The 26536-nt window shown below is 34.7% G+C and overlaps 1 protein-coding gene across 1 annotated transcript in view; it reads right to left on the bottom strand.

Annotated features, from left to right (window-relative positions):
* The window catches only part of LOC122799533 (P2X purinoceptor 2-like), a 591133-nt gene that overhangs the window by 89023 nt on the left and 475574 nt on the right, over positions 1–26536 (bottom strand). Inside the window, exon 10 of the mRNA XM_044068662.1 lies at positions 16767–16832. Within this exon, the coding sequence (XP_043924597.1) occupies positions 16767–16832 (66 nt within the window). The remainder of the gene's footprint in view (positions 1–16766; positions 16833–26536) is intronic.

The following is a 26536-nucleotide window of genomic DNA, read 5'->3' as shown; positions in this document are numbered from 1 at the left end:
AACCTTTAGAATGACTTATCCTGGATGAAACAAACTTTTTAACTTTTGATTTTTGAAACAAACTTCTATATACAACTACACACATGGAACAATATATTCCTAGTTTGATTAAATAATTAATCAAAACATCCACCATCCACATCTCACACACCAAAAACTTTATCATCAGCTTCCGCCTTATATGAAAATTAAACATTCAACATTATATTTTTTAAAAAGAAAAATAGTAACCCATTCTATTACAAAACTAAAGTTGAGTATTTTCAAAAACGCATTCCTATCGAATCTAATGAGAAATGTATTTAAATACAATAATATGAAGCATAATATGAGAATTTGTAAACTTATTTAAACTTATGTTGAAAGAAGAGAAAAACAGCATTATTTCTATTAATTAGTATGAAAGCCATCTATTAATCATTCATATATAGTAAGATAATGAAAGCAAAAAATGATTGATTTTTATAAATATTCAATATACATGTATGCCAGTCTCACTAGTTAAGTCCTTGTTTCACTAAAATAATACAAAATATTACAATCGATGAGGCTGCCTCCTCAAATAGTCAACTTACTAGTGAACTTATTCTAGATACAATTCTAGGCCTTATTCTCTTTGGTATCTACTTCTTAATTACCAAAGCCAATGTCAAAACCTTTCTAATTTCTTAATTCATAAACATTTTCAATTTTGATCCTGTCATTAAATCCCACTAAAATGAGAGCATCTTTTATTAACATCCGACACAAACCAAACTTTTGATATTAGAGTCATAATTTAATATTAGGCATTAAGAAAAATATACTATAGTGCCTAGGTGTAAGTCTACCATCTTATGTAACAGTGTCATCAATAAAACATTTTAAAAGTTACTTCACTAGTCAGAAATGTCTAGTTTAGATAGCTTAAAATTTCATATTTAAATAAGTGACACCTGACTATTCACTTTCTGTTAACATCCGTAGCTATTATATCTGTTCTTATTTAAGGGTATTATTTCAAAGATGCTATCAGTAACATAATATTTCCTAATTGTTTGAATTAACTAAGGTATAATATTCATAGATGCTATATATAATTCTATGTGGCTACTATTTAGTGTTCCCTTCTATAATAGCACTACCCATGTCGTAAGGGTCTCTTTACTCCTTCACACATGTGCTTACACAATAACATTTCTGAGAAAACTGGAGTATATAAAAAACATTCAATTTAGAGTTTATACCATCTTCTATGCCTAGTATGAGTGTGCGTCATGGAGCAATATGTAGAGTGGGGCATACATTTTATGACTGCAACTTCAATATAGCCTCCATGTTTGCTGATAACAATATAACTAAGCAATGTCTTCCACTATCAGGTACAATAAATAACTGTGTTGTCAAAAAATATGAAACACATAAAATTTGTAGCTCCGTTAAAGAACAGTGTATTCACAGAAAATTCCACACCAGAAAATACGAACACAGCTCAATATGTTAGCAAAATAAATCCACCGGAATAGCTAAAACCACAATAGTGCTTAATGCAAATGAATACAGCGGTCTCAAACGTCAAGCGCTTTCACTAGTCTAAGCTAGCTTCATCAGAACGGTTAAAACAGCTGATTACACTTTGTTTTAAATAACAAAACGCGCCAAAAACTAAGAAGCCATATTTAAAGCTACATAACATTAAAAAAACTTTATACAGATATTATGAAAATCTATATCAATATAAACACAATCATTATATATATGTAATTAAATATGTATTTTGAAATAATTAAATACTTATCAATTAAATATTTTTTTAAAATTAAAAGATTAATGAATAATATTTCTTGGATGTTGTATAGGTACAATAACTAATAAGAAAATAGCACTTTGTGTACCTCTAATTGATGTTCAACATCAAGAGGGGCTTGATAGTAAAATAATCATTAATACCTGGTTTTCTAGTGGAGTCCGTTAGGACTTGCCAATATAACTCTCTGTAAGCTAAAAGATTTTTCATATTGCCACCTCTAGGGTTGGTTTTAACTGTCTCTAATATAGCAAATTCAAATGTATGTTCTTTCCCTTCTTTCATGATGTGCCTGGCTAATGCATTTTTTGTGTCTTTATTTTTTATACAATATAAATGGGAATATATTCGTTGTCTTAAAAATCTTTCAGTCTTGCCCACATAAAATGAAGGGCAGACTGTGCACAATGCGATGTATACTACCATCCTGGATTTACAATTACCCTTAACTGGGTATATTTTAGTGCTATTCTCATTTCCCAATATGATTGAACTCTTTGTATAAATACTGTGACACTGTTTGCATGTCCCACATCTCGAAGTGTATGTGCTTCCAGTATGTTTTAAATTACAGCCTATTTCAAGGATTCTCTTAACATTCATACCCATTTTGTTGACAAATTTGGGTTCTGCACCCAGTATCTCACCTAATTCTGTATCTTTAGTTAAAAGGTGCCAATTTTTTATGATAATGTTTTTAATATATTGACTGTAAGGACCAAATTCCAGAATGCAAGCTCTATAATATGTGTTATCTGTGGCTTGTAAAACTACTGAATTTGTATCTTGCTGACCTGTGATGTCATTATTTATTGTTAAATTTAATGCACTATAGGACCCAAGTAATGGTTTATATTTAACACCCCATTGACTTATCACATATGCAGAAATTTCCACCATCAAATCATTATCATAACCTCTGTCCAAAAACAGGGATGTAATATAGTCAATTTCCTTAACCATATCATTGTAGCTTGAACACATTCTTACTGCCCTAACACATTGTCCTTTGTAAATATTTCTTTTCACCTTTCTAGGATGAAAACTGTTAAAGTCCACATAAGAAGTAGTAAAGGTGTCCTTTCTATATACATTAGATTTCAGTCTATCCCCGTCAGTTGTAATCAAAGTGTCTAAGTACGGTACTCCATATTCATTGACCACAGAAGTAAACTTTAAATAGTTACTACTGCTGTTAATACAGTTGATAAATGCTGCAAATGATTCAGGACTCCCTTTCCATAGAATGTATATGTCGTCAAGAAATCTGGAATAGTAAATGATGGAATTGGCATATGCCCCATTCAAAACATGCTGTTCTTCCCATTCAAGCATGACCAGGTTGGCAAATATGGGAGCACAAGCTGCCCCCATAGCCACCCCCCTGGTCTGCTTGAAAATTTCCCCCTCATGGAAAACAAAGTTGTTATCTAATATAATACTCATTAATTCTGCCAAAAGTTGAATTCTGTCCCAAGACATTTTAGTGTATTTTCTTAAACTACTGGTGAAGGCTTCAATACCTTCGTCCATAGGTATAGAACTGAATAGATCTATCACATCTATTGTGCTAAATAGAATACCATGATGGTACTTATTAATGGGAAAATTTTTTAAAAATTCCCATGAATCCTTTACAAGATGTTTCACTTCCTTATAAATGGGTTTTAATAATGTGTCAATTACTACTCCTATTGGAAACGTTTTTGACCTACTTCCTGAAATTATAGGACGAAATGGTGGATTATCTTGATTTTTGTGTACCTTTGGTATCCCAATAATGGTAGCTAAAACCGGATGTTCTACTTTCATGTAGCTATACATTTCTTCAGTTATTCTGTGTTCCAAGAGATACTCTTCTAGGTACATGTCAATCCTATTATAGGCTATATTTACCTCATTAATGGAAGATGCTGTATAATTCCCTGAATGATGTAATATATCTAGGATGTTGGCATTGTAAGTGATGGTATCAAATATAACTATGCCCCCACCCTTGTCAGGTTTCATTATACGTATATTAGAGTCCTTCTGTAATTCCAATAAAGTATTCCTTTCATCAGTCGATAAATTTTGCTTGATGTGAAACTTCCTTTTATGTTTGTAAAGTCTATATATATCATTGGTTACCACTTGATCATATGTCTGCACACTGGGGTGACTGAAAGGTATAAACGAACTTTGCTTTTTTAACCCTAATGGTCCCTTACTATGTTCTTGATCATTGTTGTCTTTATTATTAAACATAAGTGCTAAATTTAGTTTCCTAGTGTATTTCTTAAATTCCAAAATATTATCAACAAGATTAAATTTAGGGGTGGGGATGAAGTTGAATCCCTTAGATAGTAGGTCAAAATGTGTTACCCTTAATTCCATACTACTGAAATTGTAGATTTTAAAACTTTTATATTCACTAACAAATCTTCTATGCCTAGTATGAGTGTGCGTCATGGAGCAATATGTAGAGTGGGGCATACATTTTATGACTGCAACTTCAATATAGCCTCCATGTTTGCTGATAACAATAAAACTAAGCAATGTCTTCCACTATCAGGTACAATAAATAACTGTGTTGTCAAAAAATATGAAACACATAAAATTTGTAGCTCCGTTAAAGAACAGTGTATAAAACACCACTTGGCTTGTTCGACAATTACTTTTGCGACAATGGAACTCCACCCCTGTAAAACTCCGCCCCTGTAAAATACGCACATGTCTTGCTCTATTTTGATGGATAATATATAAAGAATATATAATTTATATATGTAAGTGTGTAAACAGAAATGCACTAGGACTGTAAGAATTAGAGCCATACTCTCCTTCCCTTCCTCTACTTTTCCCTTCCTTTTCTCCTTATTTCCTTGTCTTCATTTTAAGTTTAGGGTATTTAAAGCTATGCTGTACTGAAAATGGAATTATCTTGCTTCACCTGACAACCTAGCCCAGCTCCAGATTAGTGATTGTATTTGTTTTATGTAGAGTAACTTATTAATCATGCTTTGTGGGAGTTGCATCAAGTAGGTAATTATATAACAGAAAATAGTACAGTCCTAAATGGGAAGTTTCATGCTGTCATGTTTGAATTGTTTGAAACAAAACCTTACAGTATAAGTGATAAAAAAACATACCATTATAATAACAGGTGCTTCAAAGAGAAAAAAAAGGGTATGGTATAGACATTCATCTTGCTTCAAATATTGAGTTCCAGAGCATTACAACACAAACTAGACATCCTACTTCAGTCTAATTGTTATGCTATAGGTTAGATTCAGCTACCTTATGTCTTTGTATGAATCTTCATGTTATATATAGGTATGTCCATCTGAATAACATCCACTTATACCATCTGCATAAGTATGCATAAACACATATCACCACATACATGCAACCAGAACAAACCATCAATTTTGTAAATCCATAGCTTATTTGTCACTTAGTTATGGAACGATCTGCACATTTAATTAATATTATAAAGGCATAATATACTTTATATGGTGTAGTTCATACAACTTTGATACAGTGACATCATTATAAATTCTTTATATAAAAATCGTGAAGCCTTTAAACTTTCACTTCTGTTTGGATATGCTTAAAAAAGGCATTTGTTAACATTGCAGTGGCATTTAATAATCTCTGTTTTGTCTCTTTCTTTTAAAATTAAGGTAGAATAAAGAGAACTACCTTCCCTTCCTTGCCATATCTCGGTTTCAGGATTCCAGCTGATCTATGTTAGGTTAAAGGTCACCAATAGCCTCCTTAACCTGCCGTTCATTACTAGATGTGGCAAACTCAACAAAACAAATTCTAAAGCAGAGGAGCTCAAAACAGCTCGCAAATGATTTCTAAATGTATTGAGGTGGGAAAACAAACAAAAATAGCTGCTTTTAAGCTAAAAAGGGCTTGATCCCATATCATAAAAACGGCACTTTTCTCCGGGGCCAAGAAACTGGGGACATTTACCAAGGGAAATCAAATATGAGTCAAACACATAAGCCTCAGACTTCCCCTTTAAATATAACTCTCCACAGCTTTCCACACTCCAAGAGACATTGCAGTCAAGCAAGCAACGAAAGAGACATCAGCACAACAACAAAAAAGAAAAAAAACAAAAACAAAAACACACACACTCAGCCACAGCAACAACCTAGTTGGTTGTCCTTTAAACAGCTACTTATAAAAATGCATACATGTTATTTTATTTTGACATCTGGAGCCACGTCAATATTTACAACCTCCTTTAAACTGTAGTATCATAGTATTTTAATATACCCCTCCACCATACACATACACAATAAGGCAGTCTATGCATATCTCCGTCCTAACTGGATATTTTCAAATGCTTCTAAAACTTATTAAGAGCAGTAATGTTAACTATATACACTCTTCATATTTACAACATTTGATAGAAGGGGGGATAGGTAAAACTAATTAAAGGGATAAGAGGGTTGAAATGACAGACATAGAAGTGATGTACTAAAGAGAAGGAGAAGAGACAGAACTGAAAGATTTAAACATTTTTATAAGAGGGAAAGAAAAGGAAGAATAACAACATTTACCTTAACAGCATCACCTAAGAGTATAAACTGGAGAATAAAAATGTTTAGTGCCCATAAAGTTTAGAATTATAAATCTTGTTAATTTATCTTTTAGTTTTTTGTTGGCTCCTTCTTTAACAGAGCATCCATTTTTGTAGTATGTCTCTTCAGTCTCTGTGCAGACCAGTCCATTTCCTCAATATCAGTTGACATTTTCTTCTTTTGAATAAAGTCTATTGCTTCCTATAGAGAATTGAAGATCTTCTCCCCGTCAGTCAGATATATTTTTATTCTAGCTGGAAACAATACATGTGCTTTGATATTAGACTTTTTGAGGGATTTTATTAAAGGAATACATTCTTTTCTTTTGGAGATGACAGTAGACGTATAATCATTATCAAATCAGATATTTTTTTCCATTTATTTTGAGAGGAGGATTTGTCCAAGCTGATTTTAACACCAAGTCTTTGTCCTGTGTGGACAAAAATCTTACTTTTATAGATCTAGGGGTGGAGGAGTCACTAAAAGATGTTGGTTTTGACAAAGACCTATGAGCCCTCTCAATTCCAAATGAGACAGATTCAGGCAGGTTTAATGCTTTTGATAACCAGTTGTTTAAGAATTGTACCATGTCACTGCCCTCCTCCTTTTCTGGCACTCCATAAATTCTTAAGTATTCCTCCTTGATTTACTCTCCAGATCTTCCAGTTTTTCTAATAGTTTTCTATTCTGTTTTAGTAGAAATTCATTATGTCTTTCACATTCAGTCATCCTGCCATCAATGGCATTCACTGCTTCTTCAATAGAAGTAATTTGTTCAGAATGTTTTTTTTTAATTACCTCATTAAATAAGTCCAGTTGTTTTCTGCTGTCTTGTTTTATATTATCTATTTTATTCTCAAACTTGTCCATTTTGTCTTAAAGTTTGTGTATGTTTGCTATTATGGATTGTAATTCCTTTTTCATCACACTCTTCTGATGTGTGTATTACTTGTGTAAGAGCTTCTGACAAGAAAAACAAAAATTGTTCTTCAGAAATCAACAACTAATTAATAAAGTTTTTCTTCTAGGAGGAATTAATACTTTTTTTGCGACAAAATAATAAAAATTCTTGTCAGAATAATAAAATAAAGGCAGAGCTAAAATTCTGTGCTGTTAGCTGTTTGGCATCTTGGCCACGCCACCCATGGAATACTTGTGAAGTGAAGGATTTAGTGTAGGAAGTCTAATACAGGTTTCATCACAGCATGATGGAACATTGAGTCCACAAAGTGAGGAGAAATAGGTAGAGCGGGAGACATTTGAAAAAGAAATATGGACATGGCAGAGAAAAAAAAAGATTTAATATAGTGCAATATTTATGCAAAGGAGAAAGCAAAACTAATCAATACAAAAAAAGCAGCACCAAAGATATTTGAAGAGAAATACAAGCAAAGGCATCTGGATATGGAAAATTTCACAATACAAAAAATAAGAAAACAAAGGGGGAAGTAGAAAAGAGAATTAGTAAGAACTACCTATATTTATTTATTTTACATTTGTTAACCGGGAAAGTCCAACTTGGAACAAGACGATTTTCAGCAGAGGCCCAAGGAAAAACGCTCCAGATGCATGTCTTTATAACATCCCAAACAGACATCAACCTGGTTAACAACAGGAAAAATGATACTCCTCCTTAAGAGTGAATCTGCAAGCTATCCTAAAACCTATAGATCAATAACTTGCCTTCTGATGATTTATAAACTATATACTGGAATTGATGCTGACAGAGTTTATATTTAGAAGAAAAACTCAATCATGGCAATAGAGCATAAAGGGTAACAAAAGAAAGTAATATGGAACAAAGGATCATTTGTTATTAAATAAAGTCATAATGTAGAACTGTTAAAAGAGGAAAATCTAAGTATGCATGGATAGATTACAAAAAAAGTGACAATAAAATGTGAACAAATTTGAACAAAACTCAGTAAGGAATATTTTATAAGACTAAAATTGATACTGAAAGCAGCCCTGTCATCTAGGAACAAAGTCCAAGTTATAAATCAATTTGCTATATCAGCTTGCTCTACCTGTTCTAACTTACAGTTTTGGGGTGACTGACTGGTCCCAAAAGGTATTGGCTCAGTTGGACAGGAAAACAAAAACTTATCAAATGTTATATAAAAATCAGTGCATACGAAGATCATATATTCCTCATTCTGAAGGAGGTATGGGCCTTCCCTAAAGGTGATTACATGTAATGTCTGCAGTCATCTGCATACATATCTGCTGGCTTAACCAGATGCAAACATAGTGAAGGTTTTAAAAAACAAGGATACCAAGAATAAGATGACTTCCTTGCTTAGTTTAGCAGAAGCATGTTGGTGTCAAGAGGAAATTGAAATCAAACCAGAAGTAGACAAAAATCAGGCAGCAACTGAATGTGCCAAAAATCAAAAGAAAGAATATAAGAAGGATTGTATGAAAAGGCAAGAAATGTGGAAAAGGCATAAATATAATTGCAAGTACAGAAAATTCCTGGAATGACCTCATTTCAATCAGGACCTGAAGCTGGAATACTTAAGGAGAGGTGAATTTAAACCAAAAGATGAAAGGTTAATATTGACAGCCCAGGCTAGTAGACTAAGTGCACATTGGTTTACAAAGTCCATTGAACATGTGAGTGAAACAGACAAATGCAGGTTCTGTAAAACAGAACTGGAAGCAGTCGCACATCTTGTTGGTGGGTGCGATACACTAATGGCAGAGGACCTGTATAGTGAAAGGCATAATAATGTGGCAAAACTGTTGCACTGGGGATTGTGCAAACATAACAACACTGAAGTAGCTGAGAAAATTAGAAACATGAGCCACAAAGCTTTATAGAAAATCATGAAGTTTATTTCACCCACTACCAACAGTTATAAAAATGTGAGAAAAACAGATGTGGTAGTTCATGAAAAGAAGATTAAAGTAGCACTGATCACTGAAATTGCTACACCCAGTGATTACAGTGTTTTATGTACAGAGAGGCACAAAGTCATAAAATGCCAGGATCTACAGGCAGAAACAAGGGCAATGTGGAAGAAAGATACTCAGACAGTTCCAATAGTAGTAGGAGCAATGGGTATAGTAAAAAATAATCTACGGTCATATTTAGATATACTACTGATACATGTAACATATGAATTGCAGAAGGAGTCAGCTCTGGCAAAATTGTGGGTGCTGCAAAGAGCACTTTCGGCTAACATCACAGATTAAAACAATACTAATTTCATGAACTTTAATCATATTTTGACTTAGGAATGGGGTCCATTCCTGACATGGTGTTAGAAACCAAAAGACTTAGAGAGTACCCCCTTGAGCCATTTCTCCCATAACTTATCCAACATCTTTATCATATCTGCTGTGACCTCATCTGAGCCTGCTGCTTTCTCTGACTTTATTTTCCTCAGTGCCGTTCTTACTTCTTCTAAGGTGAGCTCCTCCTCTTCTTTCATTGTAGGCTTATGTCTGAGGAAGTACAGCTTCTGTGGTGTATTCTTGATTCAGAAGCTGCTGGAAGCATACCTCTCAAACTCTTAGCACAAGAAAGCTGGACAAACACCAAAATAATGGGGGGGACAAAAATAGGGACAAGTTTAAAATATTTCTCTTATAAACTTAGAAAGTTGCTAAAATAACAGGTTTTGTCTTATCATGCATTTTCAGAAAGGTATGAAGTCTGAAATTCAATTATTTGTCATTATTTAGTGAATTTAATCCTTACTGATTTGCCAGGAAAACACAACTTTTATGAGGATCAGACCAGAAATATGAGCAAAAATCTGGACATTCTGTGAAAATCTGGACAGTTGAAAATTATGGCTAGAAGTACTCCTTCCATCTACCTTTGATGTCCTGTGGACTGGGGAGCAAGTTGTTGCTGGAATCTGTTATGAAGGGTGTATGACTATTTTCTTTATCTTTCTGTCTTTGCCTTGCACCTGATAGCATTTCTTTGTGCCATCTGCTGAGTCATTTTTAGAAGATGGTAGAGTGCATCTGATGCCTTGTTCTTTGCTATTGCAGCTGTTCTCTTAGTCGCTTTGTTAGCCAGCCAGTATCCCTTCTTAGTTTGCTATGTCTTTTCTAACTCCCACTTTTTTTCTGTACTCCTGTTTTGAGGTGCTGCCATTCTTCTTCAGTTCCACCTATTTCCTCTTCTTCCTGAGGTCATCGAGCCCTGGGTATGTTTTTGAACATTTTTTTCTTTCTCTCCAGTCAACTTCCTGTTCTTCGGCCTAGTCTTTGCTGACCTTAGAGCCTTCTCTGACTGCTGATTGCAGCTGTCTGTGGCAACCAGTGGTTTATGCTGTGGGCTGCATGCTTCACTGGGGATGACTTTGCAATCACTGATTCTACTCAAACTTTACTTACTAGAAAGAATTCTACCTGAGTTGCATTTTGGCCACTTTTGTATGTGATTTTGTGTCTGTTTCTCTTGTTGAACCATGCGTTAGTCACTATCAAGCCATTTGCAAGAAAGAAGTCCAGAATGACCTCACATTTTTTTTATTCCTGTTGCCTCACCCATGTGACCCAGGCAGTCCTCGTGCTCTGTTCTGTCTGTCCCAATATGTGCATTCAGCTCCCTCATTATCAAAGCCAGCTCATGCTGTCCTGCTTTATCTATCAGGTCCTGAAAATGCTGCCTAAATTCACTCTTTTTTTCATTATCACAACCCTGCTATGGGGCGTAGGCAGAGATTATGAAAACTGTCCTCTCCTTACACTGGACTGTGATAGTCATGAGTCTGTCACTAATTCTGATGCCATCCCTTACTGCCTTATGAAACCTCTTCCTCACCACAATTTCTACACCATTTCTAGTCCATCCACTCCTGCATAATAGACTCTGGATTCCAAGCCAAGTGGCTTTGTTGCACTGCCGTTGCATCTTGTTTCCTGGATACAGTGGTTGTCCAGCCTCCTCTTTACCATCATGTCATCCATTTTGAAGCTGCATCCTGTTATTGAGACTATGCTGAGTACAGCAATTTGTAATTCATGTTTGGTAGGTTGACTGTCTTACGTCTACCTTTCATTCAACAAAGCTATCCCATGTTACCTAAACTGGGCTGCTGGACACCAGCTCTCCTGCAGCTTATTGGCCCAGTGCTGCTGGGCTTTATGGCAATCACACATAGACCCCTCACACTGTTAGCATGGGTCCCTGATAGAGGTCAGAGTTGGCCGGATCCTCATCCGACTTATTATGGGGAAATACGCATACCAATTAGTCAATGTAACCAAATCAGCTAGAGACATTTTTTAACACCATTGAGTGGCTAGCCCTAACACTGATCACAGCCTGTCACATGTGCACTCCTTTCTAGAGGATAATGCATACCACAGTAGTTGCCCAAAGCTGTTGGTCTATTGAACTCTTCCCCCATAGGTGCTATATACAGTCTGCTACTGTCCACAACTCCATTCTTGGGTGAGTTTAAGCTGGAATCACAGAGTGTTTTGGAAGTGGGTGAACCCTTACAAAGGAATAGGGAGAACATGAAAACACCTCACAGACATAGGCCAGAGGTATGAATTGAACATTCTACCTTGTGCATGGAAGGCAAAGACCTTAACCATATTTCCAGTTATGTACCAAACTATTATCTTCCATAAAATATTCACAATATATCTTCTATAGTTACATAGCAGTCACTATATGGCTAGTTTAAATCTCTGCACACAGTCAGTTCACTTTCTCCTATATCTGTCTGGCATTGCTTCAGATGCTTCCATCTTAGCTAGTTGGTGTCCTCTGAGCTCTAGAACAAAGCACTTCTTTGTTATCATTCCAGTTTCTGTTATGACTCTTTGTATTTATTTATTATGAAAACCTTTGTCCATTATTTTATCCTTAAGATCTCTTGAGCTGTAGATAACAACTCCTCCTCCTCCTCTGTTTTGTGGCTGTCATTTATGAACTATCACAATGAAACCCAGCACATTATAGCTCATGTTTGTGTCCAATAACTAGTACTTGCATATGTCACCTAGTATAAGCTTACCTAGACAAGACAATTTATTCATTCATTTATTTTACTGTTGTTGACGGGGGAAATCTGTCTGGGCACAAAGGCTCCTTTTCACCAGATGCCTGGAAGAAAATCTCCAGTACATTCAGTACAATCAAAATCTTTTAAGTTATATAATATCAAAAATATCAGGCAAAATACAATTAGAATAAATTTTACAATGTCACAATAGATAAGATGGTAACTACACATACAACAGTACACTTCTTCTACTTATTATACTCTATATAGGTATAGTTAAATAAATAACTATGCAGTAGGATAGATGTTTCAATTCTTGTTTTTTTATATCTGATACTTGCATTTGTGAGCAACATTGTAATGTGATCACAATTCCCCTTTGTAGTGTCTAGAATATCCTTTCCCCTTCTATCAATAAAGTTGTAAAGTAAGTTATTTCCCTTTCTGCTGAGCCAGAAGTCTCATTCCACTTGTGTTTGGGTGAATACTATCCCTAAACATCTTGTCCTGGATCCCCCTAATGTAAAGCAGACAAAATGTGCAGCAGGGTCAGCCTGGAGCCAGCTATATTTGTTTCTACTGATTTATTTATTTTCAAGCATTAAATGTATATGGTTGTCTTTTTGGTGAGGCCAGGAAATAAGTTTAGTACATTTATTTGTACCTCTAACATCAATCTCTGCTTTACTAATTACTTCCAACACATTTACTAATGTTTTTACTTTTTGAGTCCCCATGTTATTACCATTCAGTCCTATCATACTACAATATATTCTTTAGTATTTTAATTAGAGTAGTCTTAATATCTAGTATCTCTGTTCTTGCTAAACAGGAGACAATGCATGCATTTTACATTGCTTTCATATCTGTCTAAACATCTGCTTATTAAATCTGGTATTATTATCAGTTCTTTGGCAGGAATTCATTAAGATGCAGTGACTTGTACACCTCTGTGTACACATCACGGTACCCTTTTCCAGTTCAAGAGCTGCCCTAACGTGGTGCTGAACAGTCCTCTACCATGAAGACATGCTACACCAGATGGGGATGGCCCTGCAGCAGTGCTGAATGCCAATGAGGCATGTCAAGGGAGAGACATATGATAATTAAGCGTCTGCTTTCTCCCCAGGAACCACCTCCAGGAAGGCATCCACATTCACAACGCTTCAAGAACTTGCTCACCCATGAAGAGCAGCATGGCAGTGCCCACCATGTCATGGTACTGAGCAGATTCAAAAGGACATGTTCAACACTACATCATGGTATTGAACATCACCAAAAGGCTATGTTCAACTATATACTACAACCATGGTAGGGGAACTGGGGGTGGGGGATAAACTAGACTACCAGGAATTACTGTTAAAGTTCTGTAATGGAACCAACAGCAGCATAGGGTTCAGAGGGTGGATGGATACACTAGACTGCCAGAGCATAACAAATATGTGCTGCAATTGCACTTCAGCTATTATGGTGTAGGTGGAAACATGGGAGGGCATATAGGTTATGGGCAGATACCAGGACAGTTGTATGTGTATGTGTGTTGGAGAGTGACTTGGGGGGGGGTGCCATGACATACAGACTAGCAATTATCTATATATTGTGGTAGTAAATGTGATTCAGATATATGCAAATTAGCCAATAATGAGGTCTTAGATCACCAATGTTAACATTTGTCTGAATCACAGATTAGCATGTCATAGGAGCCGGCCCTTTAATGAATCATCGGGTTTGGTATTATACTGAAGTAGTCTCAGAGAAATATAATGTATCCCGATAATAATTCTTCACTGAGTGAAAGGGTGGGGGGGTTGCAGGGTTGCAGAGCCTGTTCTAACTGTTCTAGTTCTCTGAAAGTTGCATGTCCCATTTCTGAAATTCTCTTTTGTTTTTTTACTCCATTTTATCACATTTGGAACTATAAAATCTTTTTTTTCTTACATCCTCAGTTACTTCTCAGCATTGTTCATGTCCTCATTTCTGCAACTATTCTTTCCATGTCTTGAGTTAAACTCTTGTTCAACTCCAGTTCTTGCCATTAAATTTCAGACTTTGTATTTTCCACAGTGCATTTTCTGGTGCCCCATTCTTCAACTAACAGTCACAAATCTAAAACTTACAACAGCTCATCTACTATATATAAAAACATTTATTACACAATGTTTGTGTTTTTTTCATTAATGAAAAAATGTTGTTTATTCTACATACCAAGCATTGCTTTAGTGTTGCTTTTACATTAAAAATTATAGAAGTTCTAAGTCTAAAGTATAGTGACTAGATTCATTAATGTCTACACTAAGTGCACATGATCTGTACTCATTAACATCCCTGCCACATTTTTTGTGCTTTCTAGTCTCTCAGCAAGATTATACTACGTGTACATGTAGCCTACACTTTATGATAACCTTTATGAATCCTCCCTGACATTTAAGGTGGAATACTCTTAGTGTAAGCATTCCGTGGCGGTGGTGCTGCGGTAGCGTTGTCACCTCACAGTAAGACGTTGTCCGCTTCTATTCTCAGCTAGGGCGTCTTCTGCATGGAGACATGCGTGAATGGGCGTACCTTCATTGAAGGCTGTGCGTCAGGCCTGGCAAGCGGGTACGTAAAAATCAACTGCCAATCATTAGCGGACCGGAGTTCCGCTGTGGCGACCCCTAACCGGGAAAAGCCAAAAGACACAAAAAAACTCTTAGTGTAAGCATTAAAGAATCCCAGGGTATATCTTTTCACCTGACTCAGCCACTGTTTAAATCCCTTTGCTAATTTTACTAAAAAACAGAATAACCACACACTGATTACTTAAACATTCATCATTGAGTCACCATTATAATAAAGCAGCCATCAGAATGACTAGATATAAAAACAAAAATTAAAAAAAAAAGTATCTGGAAGGGATAAACTTCTAATATAAGACCACCACAGAATGTAGTAATAAGGGAAAATAATTCAGTTCAGGGCTGTGCACATGAAGAAAGATAACACTTTTTTGAGATTAATTTCTATTAAAACAAACTGATTGCTACAAATACTAGCTTAAAATATACACACTCTTTGACAGACGTTTCCAGCCTTTCCAATTTCACATGTAGGGGCAAATGTCTACATAACTAAATCATATTAACTAAAATTTTCTAAATACAGATAGCATCAATGTGACTCCTTACTGAAATGTCAGCACTCGAGATGCTGAGTGCCAGCAAGCCAGAAAAAAATCTGAAAACACAAGAGAAAAGTTAATTTCGAAAATCACTCTTCTCATTGAAAAAACACTTTTTTTGGGGGGGGGCTTATATATACCAACTCTGTGATCACCATACCTCAGAGCAAAGGGAACATTATGAGAAATGGCATCGGACTTAGAATATATAAGTTCACCATTCAGTCTCTGTGTTTTGGGACTCACTTTAGCGAGTCCTGAAATTTCAAATTATTACCTAGCAATATAGCTAATTACTCCTAACTTGCAGTTTCTTCAGCCAGATCTAACTTTCCTGCAGCTACTGTTGATGATAGTAATGTGGATTCATGTGCTTCTGTACACATTGACCATGTTTGTTTTTAAATCAGAATTAGCAGGGCATGCATAAACAATGAAACATACTTGTGTCAGCTATTATTTCAAAGTCTTGTGATTGTTCTCTGTTTTGTGGCTTTGAATTCAGAAATAGTTAACTTCTTTAAGGAACACCTTCATATCCCACACTATGCGTTTGGATGCAAAATAATATAGATTTTACTCTCTTTTGTAAAATTTCTCTGGAAATATTATAATATTCCCTTCTAGATGTACACTGCTCTGCTCAAAGTTTGCTAATCAGCAGTGTATATAATAGTCAACATTGCTGAAAATGCAGATATTAGGTTATTTTTATTTTCCATTCCATGTCCAAATGACAGCCTTCAAAGATTTCCGGTATTTCTAAACATGTCAATAAACAAAGTGGACTGCTTATCTACAAAGCCTGCTGTAACAAAAAGACTTTAATTTATAAGTCTGCAGAGTCAAGAAAAGCAAAGTCGCAAAACATTTACTTATTTTTATGGTATAGTCCTACATCAGCAATGAAAAACCTATTGTTGAACTGAGGCTTGTACAAAACAACAGTCATACTTATTCAAATATTATAGTTTCCAAGTAACAAAGTTCAAACCAACCACTGAATAACGTCATTCCCAGATTAATTCAAATTTTGAAAGGCTTGTTTGTCTGGAAAACAATGCACCATTGGTGATGATTAAAATAAGGAAAAGGCAAAGCAAATAAAGCTGCCTGAGGCCCAGCTCAGAGCTCTGTTCTTAAAATCTACTATACAGACAGCAGTCCTTGTGAAGAACAACTGACAGGACAAGCAGCTACAACAAGACAAACAGAATCACCTGTTTATACAGGAAAACAAATGTAAAATAAAGCTACATACTTACCACACCCACAGACGTTAGTGCTGTTGCAATACTAACAATAGTGGGAATTATGCTGAACTTTCCAGCCTGGCAAGAGAACACAAAAATAACAATATCATTTGAATGTACAGAGTTCAGTTTTATAATAACTAATGCTACAGTGGCACATGTATATTTTAGGACACACACACACACACACACACACACACACACACACACACACACACACACACACACACACACACACACACACACAAGCAACAGTTTATGTCATATGTCTTTTTCTTGTTCTCTAAACTCCCTCCAATGAACTGTCTCTTACAATGAAAAGTTTCTATAGGTGTTCTTCCAAATAATTAAGGTTAAATCTTTGTTACCTACAGAATTAAACATTCTCTCTAATATAATGGACCCGATTAAAAAACACTTACTCTGAGCATAAATGACCACTTACACTGACAGCAGGTCTTTTTGAATCAGGCCCCAGTGTAAGCTTGTTTATACAATGGTCGTACACTGAAGTTAGTCACTTACACTGAGAGCAGGCCTTTCAGAATCAGGGCAGAGTTGCACCAAGGGCAGCTGTTTTGGAATCTGGCCCAATATCTCTGCAATAACAATCTTTTTCATTTTCAAGTTTTATTTCTTATGAGATGACAGAGGTGAAGAATAACACCATTAACATACAGCATGAATAAAATAAAGTTAGTAATGTACACCTAGCAAATGAGTGGCTGCAGTGGTGCAGTGGTTAGTGTTGCCACCTCACAGCAAGAGGTTCTACAGTTTGATTCTCAGGTGGGGTGCCTTCTGTGCATAGTTTACATGTCCTCCTTGTGGTCGTGTGAGTTTCCTCCAGGTTCTCTGGTTTCCTCCCACATCCCAAAGACATGCTGCAGGTGGATTGGACACTCTAAATTGGTGTGAGTGTGTGCCTTTTGTGGAAGGTTGGGTGCCAGGCTGGCAACTCAACACCATAAAACTCCACTGCCAATCATTCTGCGGACCATTGTTCCACTTTGGTGACCCCTAATGGGAAAAAACAAAAGACAAAGAAGAAAGTATACCTAGAAAATCCAGTTTATTAAAAAGTCAGGGCACATTACACATTTTTCTCTGTCACTGAATCTTAAAAGATGCCAAATCTTATTACTTCATTGTAAAACCTGTAATAAGAATTTATCCAAGTTGTTAAGTATAGCAGAATTCATTCTGTAAGTAGATTATTTGACACAATAGTTTTTTTATATTTATTAATCTGAATAGAGGTAATCAGAACTATGGTATCCTTGTTTGCTAATTATTTACAGTGCAAATTCACCTGACTTTTTTGCAAGTCTTGTTTTTAAATAAGTACATGCTAAGGAAATATATACTTGAAATAAAAAAAAAAATAATAATTGTGGGGTTATTATACAATTTTAAGTACTTCATATCAATACTGATATTTCTTCTTTTTCTGTTTTTCTTTCTTTTTTTTGTAAGAATTATAATTATTGTCGATTCAAAATTAAGGTGAACCTTTTTGTCATAACGTATTGATCATAATTTAGATCACATGTATTATCTCTGATGGACAGTTAGCAAATGTTTTAGCACGCATTTTGCAATGACAATTTAATAAATAATTCAGACTTAGCAATCTGGATGTAACATGCAAGTTATTTTGCAAATGTACTTTATCATGTCATTTAAATTATTTTGGCATAGCTTAAAGAAGAAGATATCTGAAAAAAAAAACATGGGAATGCATCCTGGTATGGACATTAATCTGAGAGGAATTTAGGTAACAACTATAATTCCAATATGAAAATAAGTAATGCTTATTTCAGTACTTTCTAGCAGACTGACTTTTTTATGGAAGATGTGACTCTGTATGGTTACATGTTGTTCTGTATAACTCTTGATAGTGTTGCGTGAGGAGATGCTAGATCTTTCAGAATCACAGATGATGATTTACAGCCCAATGAAGCTAAATTAGCAAATTCTTCAACCAAAGTATCTGTCAATGACAGTCCAAATCACTTCTCTCCTATCTCAAGTAAATTACTCAACTCCAAGGTCAGATCACCTCAGGGGCATTTATGTTCAATTTAAGATAAACAGTGGGACAGATTCCAAAAGAGTTGCTCTCACTCTAAGTCTGATTTGATTACAAAAGACTTGCTCTTTTTTACATTTTTCCAAGACTTTTGGGTTTCTAATACCATGACTGGAATGGACCCATACCTAAGTTAAAGTATGATTAAAGTTCATGAAATTAGTATTGTTTCAATCTTTGATGTTAGCCAGAAGTACTCTTCGCAGCACCCACAATGTGCCCAGTAATGACTCCCTCTGCAATCCTTATGGAGTTAAATGTATCAGTAACATATCTAAGTAAGATTGTAAATTCATGTTTATAAGACCCATTGCTCCTGCTACTACTGGAACTGTCTGGATATCCTTCCTCCACACTGCTCTCATTTCTGCCTGCAAATCCTGGTATTTTATGACTTTGTGTCTCTCTGTACATAAGACACTTAGTCACTGGGTGTAGCAATTTTGATGATCAATGCTACTTTTGTCTTCCTTTCATGGACTATTATATCTGGTTTTCTTGCATCTGTTTTTTGAATTGTTGGTAATGGGTGATCCCATGTGACATAAACTTCATAATTTTCTATGATGCTTTGTGGCTCATATTCCCATTGTTTTTCGGCCATTTCAATACTATAATGTTTGCACAATCCCCAGTGCAACAGTCTTGCCACATTTTTATGCCTTTCAGTATACAATCCTTCTGACATCAGTGTATCACAACCAACAACTAGATGTGCGACTGTTTCCAATTCTGTTTTACAAAACCTACATTTGTCTGTTTCTCCCACATGTCCTATGGATTTCGTAAATCAATGTGTATGTAGTCTACTGTCTTGGGCTGGCAATATTAACCTTTTGTTTTTTGGTTTAAATTCACCTCTCCTTAACCATTCCTGTGTTCAGTCCTGATCAACATGAGGTTAGAATTTTCTATACTTGCAACTATATGCATGCATTTTTCACATTTCTTGCCTTCTCATCTGATATCTCACCTTATATGCTTTCTTTTGTTTTTGGCACATTCAGTTGCTGCCTGATTATTGTCCAGTTCTGGTTGGATTTGTAATCTCGCTTGATGCTGATATGTTTCTGCTAAACTAAGCAGGGAAGTCACCTTAAGACTTATTCTCTTTATGTTTCAAAACTTTCACTATGTTTGGGTCTTGTGAGGTCATCAGATATGTACGCAGTCCCACGATTGCAGAGCTATACATGCAATCAGTTTTGAGGAGGCCCATACCTCCTTCAGAGTGGGGAATATGTAATCTTGGTATGCACTGATTTTTATTGAATTTGATGAGCATGAAATATCTTTCTTGTTTTCCTGTCCAACATGTTTTGGGATCAGTGAATCACTCAAAAACTATAAGTTAGGACAGGAAGAGCAAATTGGTTTATAGCTTGGACTTTGTTCCTAGATGTCAACACTGTTTTCAGAATTAAATTCTTCTAAAATATTCCTTATTAAGTTTTATTCACATTCATTCATACTTTATTGTTGATCCTTCATCAGTTCCAAAATATTTATACACTCCCTCTTGCTGAAGTTCTTTTGTATCACATTCCTGTCCCAAACTGATGTTTTCTTGGTGCTGCAGCTTTCCTGCTTTAAAAGTTCCTTTTTTACATTTATCAAGACCAAATGACATTCTTATATCATCTGAAAAAGTTTTGACTACTTGCACTTGTGTTTTCAGTTTCTCATCTGATGAACTTTACAGTTTTAAACCATCCACAAAAAGAATATGAGCAGTCTTTACACTTTGTTGTTTTCTGAGAGCCAAATTGTAGCCGTGACCTAATCTGTTAAGTAGACAGCTTAATAGGTTAAGGGCAAGACAAAAGAGCAGCGGTGACAGAGTCACCCTGGAATATCCCTCTTTGGATTTTTATCTCTGGAATAATAATTTGTCCTTTATGATGGCTTAACTCCAAAGTGGTTTGCCACTGTTTATTGGTCACTGTAATGTAATTGATCTGTGTGAGGTGTATCGTATATATTTTTAAGCAGCCTTTTATCTGTGAATGTGAGATACTGTCAGATGCTTTTATGTAGTTTATCTATGCCACACTTAGAGTCTTCCCTTTTTTACAGTTCACCATTATGACTTTATTTTACAGCAAATGATGTTTGTTCCATATGACTTTCTTTTACTACCCTTTTGTTCTTTTGCTTTGATTGAGTTTTCTTCTAAATGGCTATAAACTCTGTTAGCATCAATTCCAGTGTGCAATTTATACTTCATCAGAATGTAAGTTATTGGTATATAGTTTTTAGGACAGCTTGCAGGCTGGCTCTTAAGTAGGAGCATATTTTTTCTTGTTAACCAGACTGGTGTCTGTTCTGGGTGTGTATATAAATAGTTCTTATTCATGGCTATATCTTCATGCAAAGATGATAATTATTTTAGCTAGACGTTAGGTACTGCATCTGGGCTTGGGGTTTTCCAGTTTCTTTACTTTGTTTCACTCTCTCTGGCCATTACTTCATCCCATTTCATACCCTGTACATTTGAACTTCTTATTCTTTCTTTTACTTTTTCTATCCATTTAGCATCTTTGTTATGTTCCACAGGATCTTCATAGATATTTCTCCAAAATGTATCTATTTCTTCTTTTTTGGTGGTGTTTCAATTCCTTTTGCCTTGTTTCCCAATTCTCAATATTTTTTTGGGTCATCAATAAATTACTTATTTTGTAATTTTCCTTTATATTTATCTACATATCTTCTAAGTTTTTCTGCCTTTGCTGATGTTTTTCATTTATTATTTAAGATAGTGTACTGATCCTGATCTGTTATAATACTGCATGTTGCTTTTATCACATCTAACTTTCTGAGTGTTTTTGTTGATCTGTTTCCTCTTCTATACACTTCTAACAGTGTTACTTCTCTTATTTGCTTTATAGTTTTCTCTATTCAGTACTTCCATGATGGCATTCGATTTTTCCCCTTCCTTTCCCTTATTATCTTGTGTTCTTGTGGTAAACTTGTATCTATTATTAATTTAGCTACACAGTAATATATCCTATTTACTTTTGTTATATTGCACAAATTTCTATGGACAGTCCCAATTGCTGTGTTCATTTGTTTTATCAGACTTCTAACTTTTGGGGTTTTATTAACCTTCTGTAGTCTATTTCTTTCATTGATCTTAATATGTCTGTCTAACTCTATTAAATAAAGCAACTCTTCTCTTAGATCATTTTCTTCCAAATTGAGGGCACATTCTTTGTTCTTCATTTCCTGCAGGCATTCTATAGAAAGTTTCACAGCATCTTTCTGTGCACCTTTCTCTTTAGTTTCATCCTGTGTCATCTGTTGTGCTTTCATATGGGAACTCACTGGCCTATCCACTCCACGACACTGACTGTGCCAGAGTTGCCAGTTTGCTGTTCTTTCCCTTCCTGTGCAACTCAGCTGAACATTTGTGTTGTTTGCTGTGGAAGGTTCCAAAGTATCTTTATATGCCAATTGATCAGATGCTTCCCACTCCACTGGTTTCTCCTTAATTTGGGTGTCCATTGTTCTATCTTGCTGTTATATTATCAGAGTTAATTTTCTACACTAAATCCTTCACTTCACAGGTAATCCATAACCTCAGTTTCTACTTCTTTAACTTGTTCATTACTAATCCTCTTTTCTACTTTTTCTCTGTTTTCTTATTTTTTGTATTGTAAAATTTTACATGTCTGGACACCTTTGTTTTTATTTCTCTTTAAATATATTTGGTGCTGCTGTTTTTGTATTGATTAGCTTTGCTTTCTCCTTTGCATAAATATTGCACCATATTAAATCTCTTTTTCTTCCCATGTCCATATTTCTTCTTCAGATGTCTCCTGTTCCTCCTGTTTCTCCTTACGTTGGGGACATGTTGTTCTATCATGCTGTGATATATCTTGTGTTAGACTTTCTACACTAAGTTCTCCGGTTCAATCCTCGGCTGGGGTGCCTTCTGTGCGGAGTCTGCATGTCCTCCCTGTGGTTGCGTGAGTTTCCTCCGGGTGCTCCAGTTTCCTCCCACATCCCAAGGACATGCAGTAGGTGGATTGGACACTCTAAATTGGCCCTAGGTGAGAGTGCTTGTGTGTGTGTGCCTTCTGTGGAAGGTTGGGCGCCGGGCTGGCAACTCGACACTGTAAAACTCCACTGCCAATCACGAGCGGACAGGTGATCCGCTGTAGCAACCCCTAACCGGGAAAAGCCGAAAGAAGAAGAAGACTTTCTACACTAAATTCTTAACTTCACAAGTATTCCATAACTTCAGCTTCTTTTTTTTTTTACTTCTACTTGACTAATTTTCTGTTCTGTGTTCTGTCTTGTGATCTTATTTTTTTATTGTGAAATTTTCCATATCTGGATGCCTTTGCCTGTATTTCTCTTCAAATATCTTTGGGGCTGCCTTTTTTGTTTTGATTAATTTGGCTTTCTCCTTTGCATAAATATTGCACCATATCAAATCTCTCTTTCTTTCCCATGTCCATATTTCTTTTTTATACCTTTCAGGCCTCTAGATTTTGTTCATTATATTTTTGCACTAACTTAGTCACTTCTTTTTCCAAATAGCCCAAAGTTTCTTGGTCTATAAAGTGTTTTTCGTGGATCTGTTGTATTAAAGAATACAAATTTACATTTGAAGCTTCTGACAGCTTTTCTTGTGGAAGTATTTTCTTTCCTCTAATTGCTCTCCTAGTATTCCTTACTTACTCTAACTTAATTTGGTGTAAGGCCTATCTATGCATAGGTTTCACAAGGGGTCACATTCCAAAAGATCTGCTATCAATATAAGTGGTCACTTACACTGAGAACAACTGTTTCTGAATCTAGCCCAGTGACTTCAAAATTCTTTCTGAACTGTAGATCATCTGATTATGAAACTTTGCCAGATCCTAAATGGAATGTCTATTCATAAGTAGATCACTGTATTCTTCTTTTGCTTTGCTCTCTGCTGATATAACCTAGGAATATATTTTGTTTTATGTTGGTAGTGTGCTATGAATCTTCCTTGCTTATTGGGCTAACAATTTAATATATTTATTCCAATTTGTCTTATAATTTGATGTTAATAGACAGTATTATTGCTGTGTGTTTGTTTATATTTTATCTAGTATGTTTTTCTTTATTTTAAGTTCTTTTTTTTTTTTCAAAACAAGTTTATTGTTTTAACATATAAGAGAAATATCATAACAATTTTATACAAATAATTAAAAATAGGTATTATTATAATATTCAACATAACAACTAAAGTATTTACAAAGACATCCACTACAATCAGATCAATTAATTAAACTAAAATACTGTGCTATCGAAATTAGAATTTTTTAACAAATTTTGTAAATTATCCCATACAATAAAATGTGATGTTTTTCTAGTTGTTCTCATTCTAATTGTGCTTATTTCCATATGACACATTATATTCATAACATTTTTAAATTCATTGAACGAAGGAGGTGTATCTGAAATCCAATTTCTAGTTATTATTTTCCTAGCCACTGCTAGGATAGACCATAACAAGGGAAGCTTAATCTTTTTAACACATTGAGGTACAGGTGTGTTGAATAATATAAGAGACTTAGAAATAATGAAATTATCTGTAAAAGAGCCTGCAAAATTCATTAATTGACTTCCAGTATTCTTTCAACTTCATACAGTCATAAAACATATGAGCCCAGTCAGCATTAATTTCTACATTACATCTCTTACATAGATTATCTTTATTATTAATTTTATTCATCATCAAAGGTGTATAAAAGATCTATGTAAAAATTTCCATGTATAAAGTCTCCAGACAATGGAAGATGTAGTTCTATAAGCAGATTCCAATATATATTGTTTATCTTGTTGAGTTGGTGGGTCCCCATTAATAGAGGTGAAATAATTCCAGTATGAATCTACATTGTAAAAAGTTTCTTGTCTGATAATTTTATGTATATATGAAAGTTTACCTTTATCAGAAACTTTATGCTGTAAATTTATTATCAAGTAATCAATCAGTTTTGGAATAGATTCTTTAACTGTTATAGACATTAGATCTATTCTATCAATGAGATGTTGTCTAAAGATCTGAACCTCTAACCAGCAAGTTTCTCTTAGATCAAATTCTTGTTTTAAGAAATCTAGATTTTTAACTTTATTATCAGATATCAGCTGATACCAGTACTTTAGATTATTATCTATAGCTAAATGAGCTCCTTCAGAAGTAGATGACATAAGCATACCCTGAGTATAAATTATAGGGAATACAATAAAATTCCATTCCCTATATTTAGGGTGCATGAATATAAAGTTACGATAACTAATAATAATATTTAATGGGTAACAGACCATATGTTTAGGTGTAATAGGTGAAGTACAAAATGCCTTTAGCAACCACAACATGGAGTTATTTATAATCATATTTTTATGTGTTAAGGAGATTTTCATGAAGTGCATACTAATTAGCTCCCAATAATCTTTCCATTTTGCGACATATGACCGATCTATTAATAAAGTAATAACTTTTATAATAGAAGAGATAATATATAAATTAAAGTCTGGAAAAGAAATACCCCTTGCGACCAGCTATTAGTATGTTTCTTTAATGCAATCCTAGGTCTATTAGGTGCCCATAAGAAATTTAACATTAGTGTATTCAGTTTCTTGATAGTTATTTTTGTAGGTGAAAGTATTATTGATTGTATTAAGTATAAAATCTTGCGGAATATTATAATTTTAATAACTGTAACTCTCTCCTCCATAGTAAAAACATATTATTCCAGGTATTAAAAGATTTTGTATATTAAGAAAACAGGTATTATAGTTATTATATATAATAGATTTAATATCTTTAGATAGTATTATACCTAAATAAGTTATCTGACCTGAGTTGGGTACATATTTAGTAAAATCACTAATGAGAGTTTTTTTCGTGTATATATAGGTAGTATTTTAGTTTTTTCTTCATTGAATATTAAACCAGAAATACTTTTAAAATTCATCATTTTATCAAATAAAGACTGCATAGAAGAATTACATCCTGCTGATGTAATTAGAACATCATCTGCAAAAAGTTGAATTTTTGATGTTGTATTTTCTTCTATTTCAAAACCCTCTATGTCAGTACTGTTTCTAATCAAATTAGCCCAAGGCTCCATTACTAAAGTGAATAATAGTGGAGAAAGTGGACATCCTTGCTTTGTACCTTTAAGAATGGGTATTTTTGTGAAACATATGTTCCTACCTTAATATAAGCCAGCGTTCCTTTGTATAAATGCTCAATTAAATTTACAAATGCATCAGAGAAATTTGTGCATTTCAGTAAGGTAAACAGATAGTCCCAACTTACTGAATCAAATGCTGAACCTATATCAAGACTAATAAGTGTTAAATCTTTCTTTTTCCTATTTGCAAAATCAATTAATGTTAAAGTTCTTCTTATATTATCAAAAGTATTTCTATTTACAATGAAGCCCGTCTGATCTATGTCTATAATGCCGGGATAATTGTCTTCAATCTATCAGCAAAAATACTCATAAACATTTTATAATCAACATTAAGTAATGAGATGGGTCGATATGAAGAACATCTAGTTGGATCTTTATTAGGTTTTAAAATTGGTGAAATAAATGTATATTGCCAAGATGGGGGTTATTAACTCAGTTTGGGCCAGAATAAAACCTTATGTATTAATGAATATGTAGTTTTAGAAAGGATTTTATATATCTCTGGTATA

Source organism: Protopterus annectens, chromosome 4.part0, assembly GCF_019279795.1.
Source record: "Protopterus annectens isolate FY-2018-M chromosome 4.part0, PAN1.0, whole genome shotgun sequence".
In the NCBI taxonomy this organism is placed as follows: Eukaryota; Metazoa; Chordata; order Ceratodontiformes; family Protopteridae; genus Protopterus; species Protopterus annectens.
Note: the sequence above shows the minus strand (reverse complement) of the source record. Positions and strands in the feature narration are given on the sequence as shown.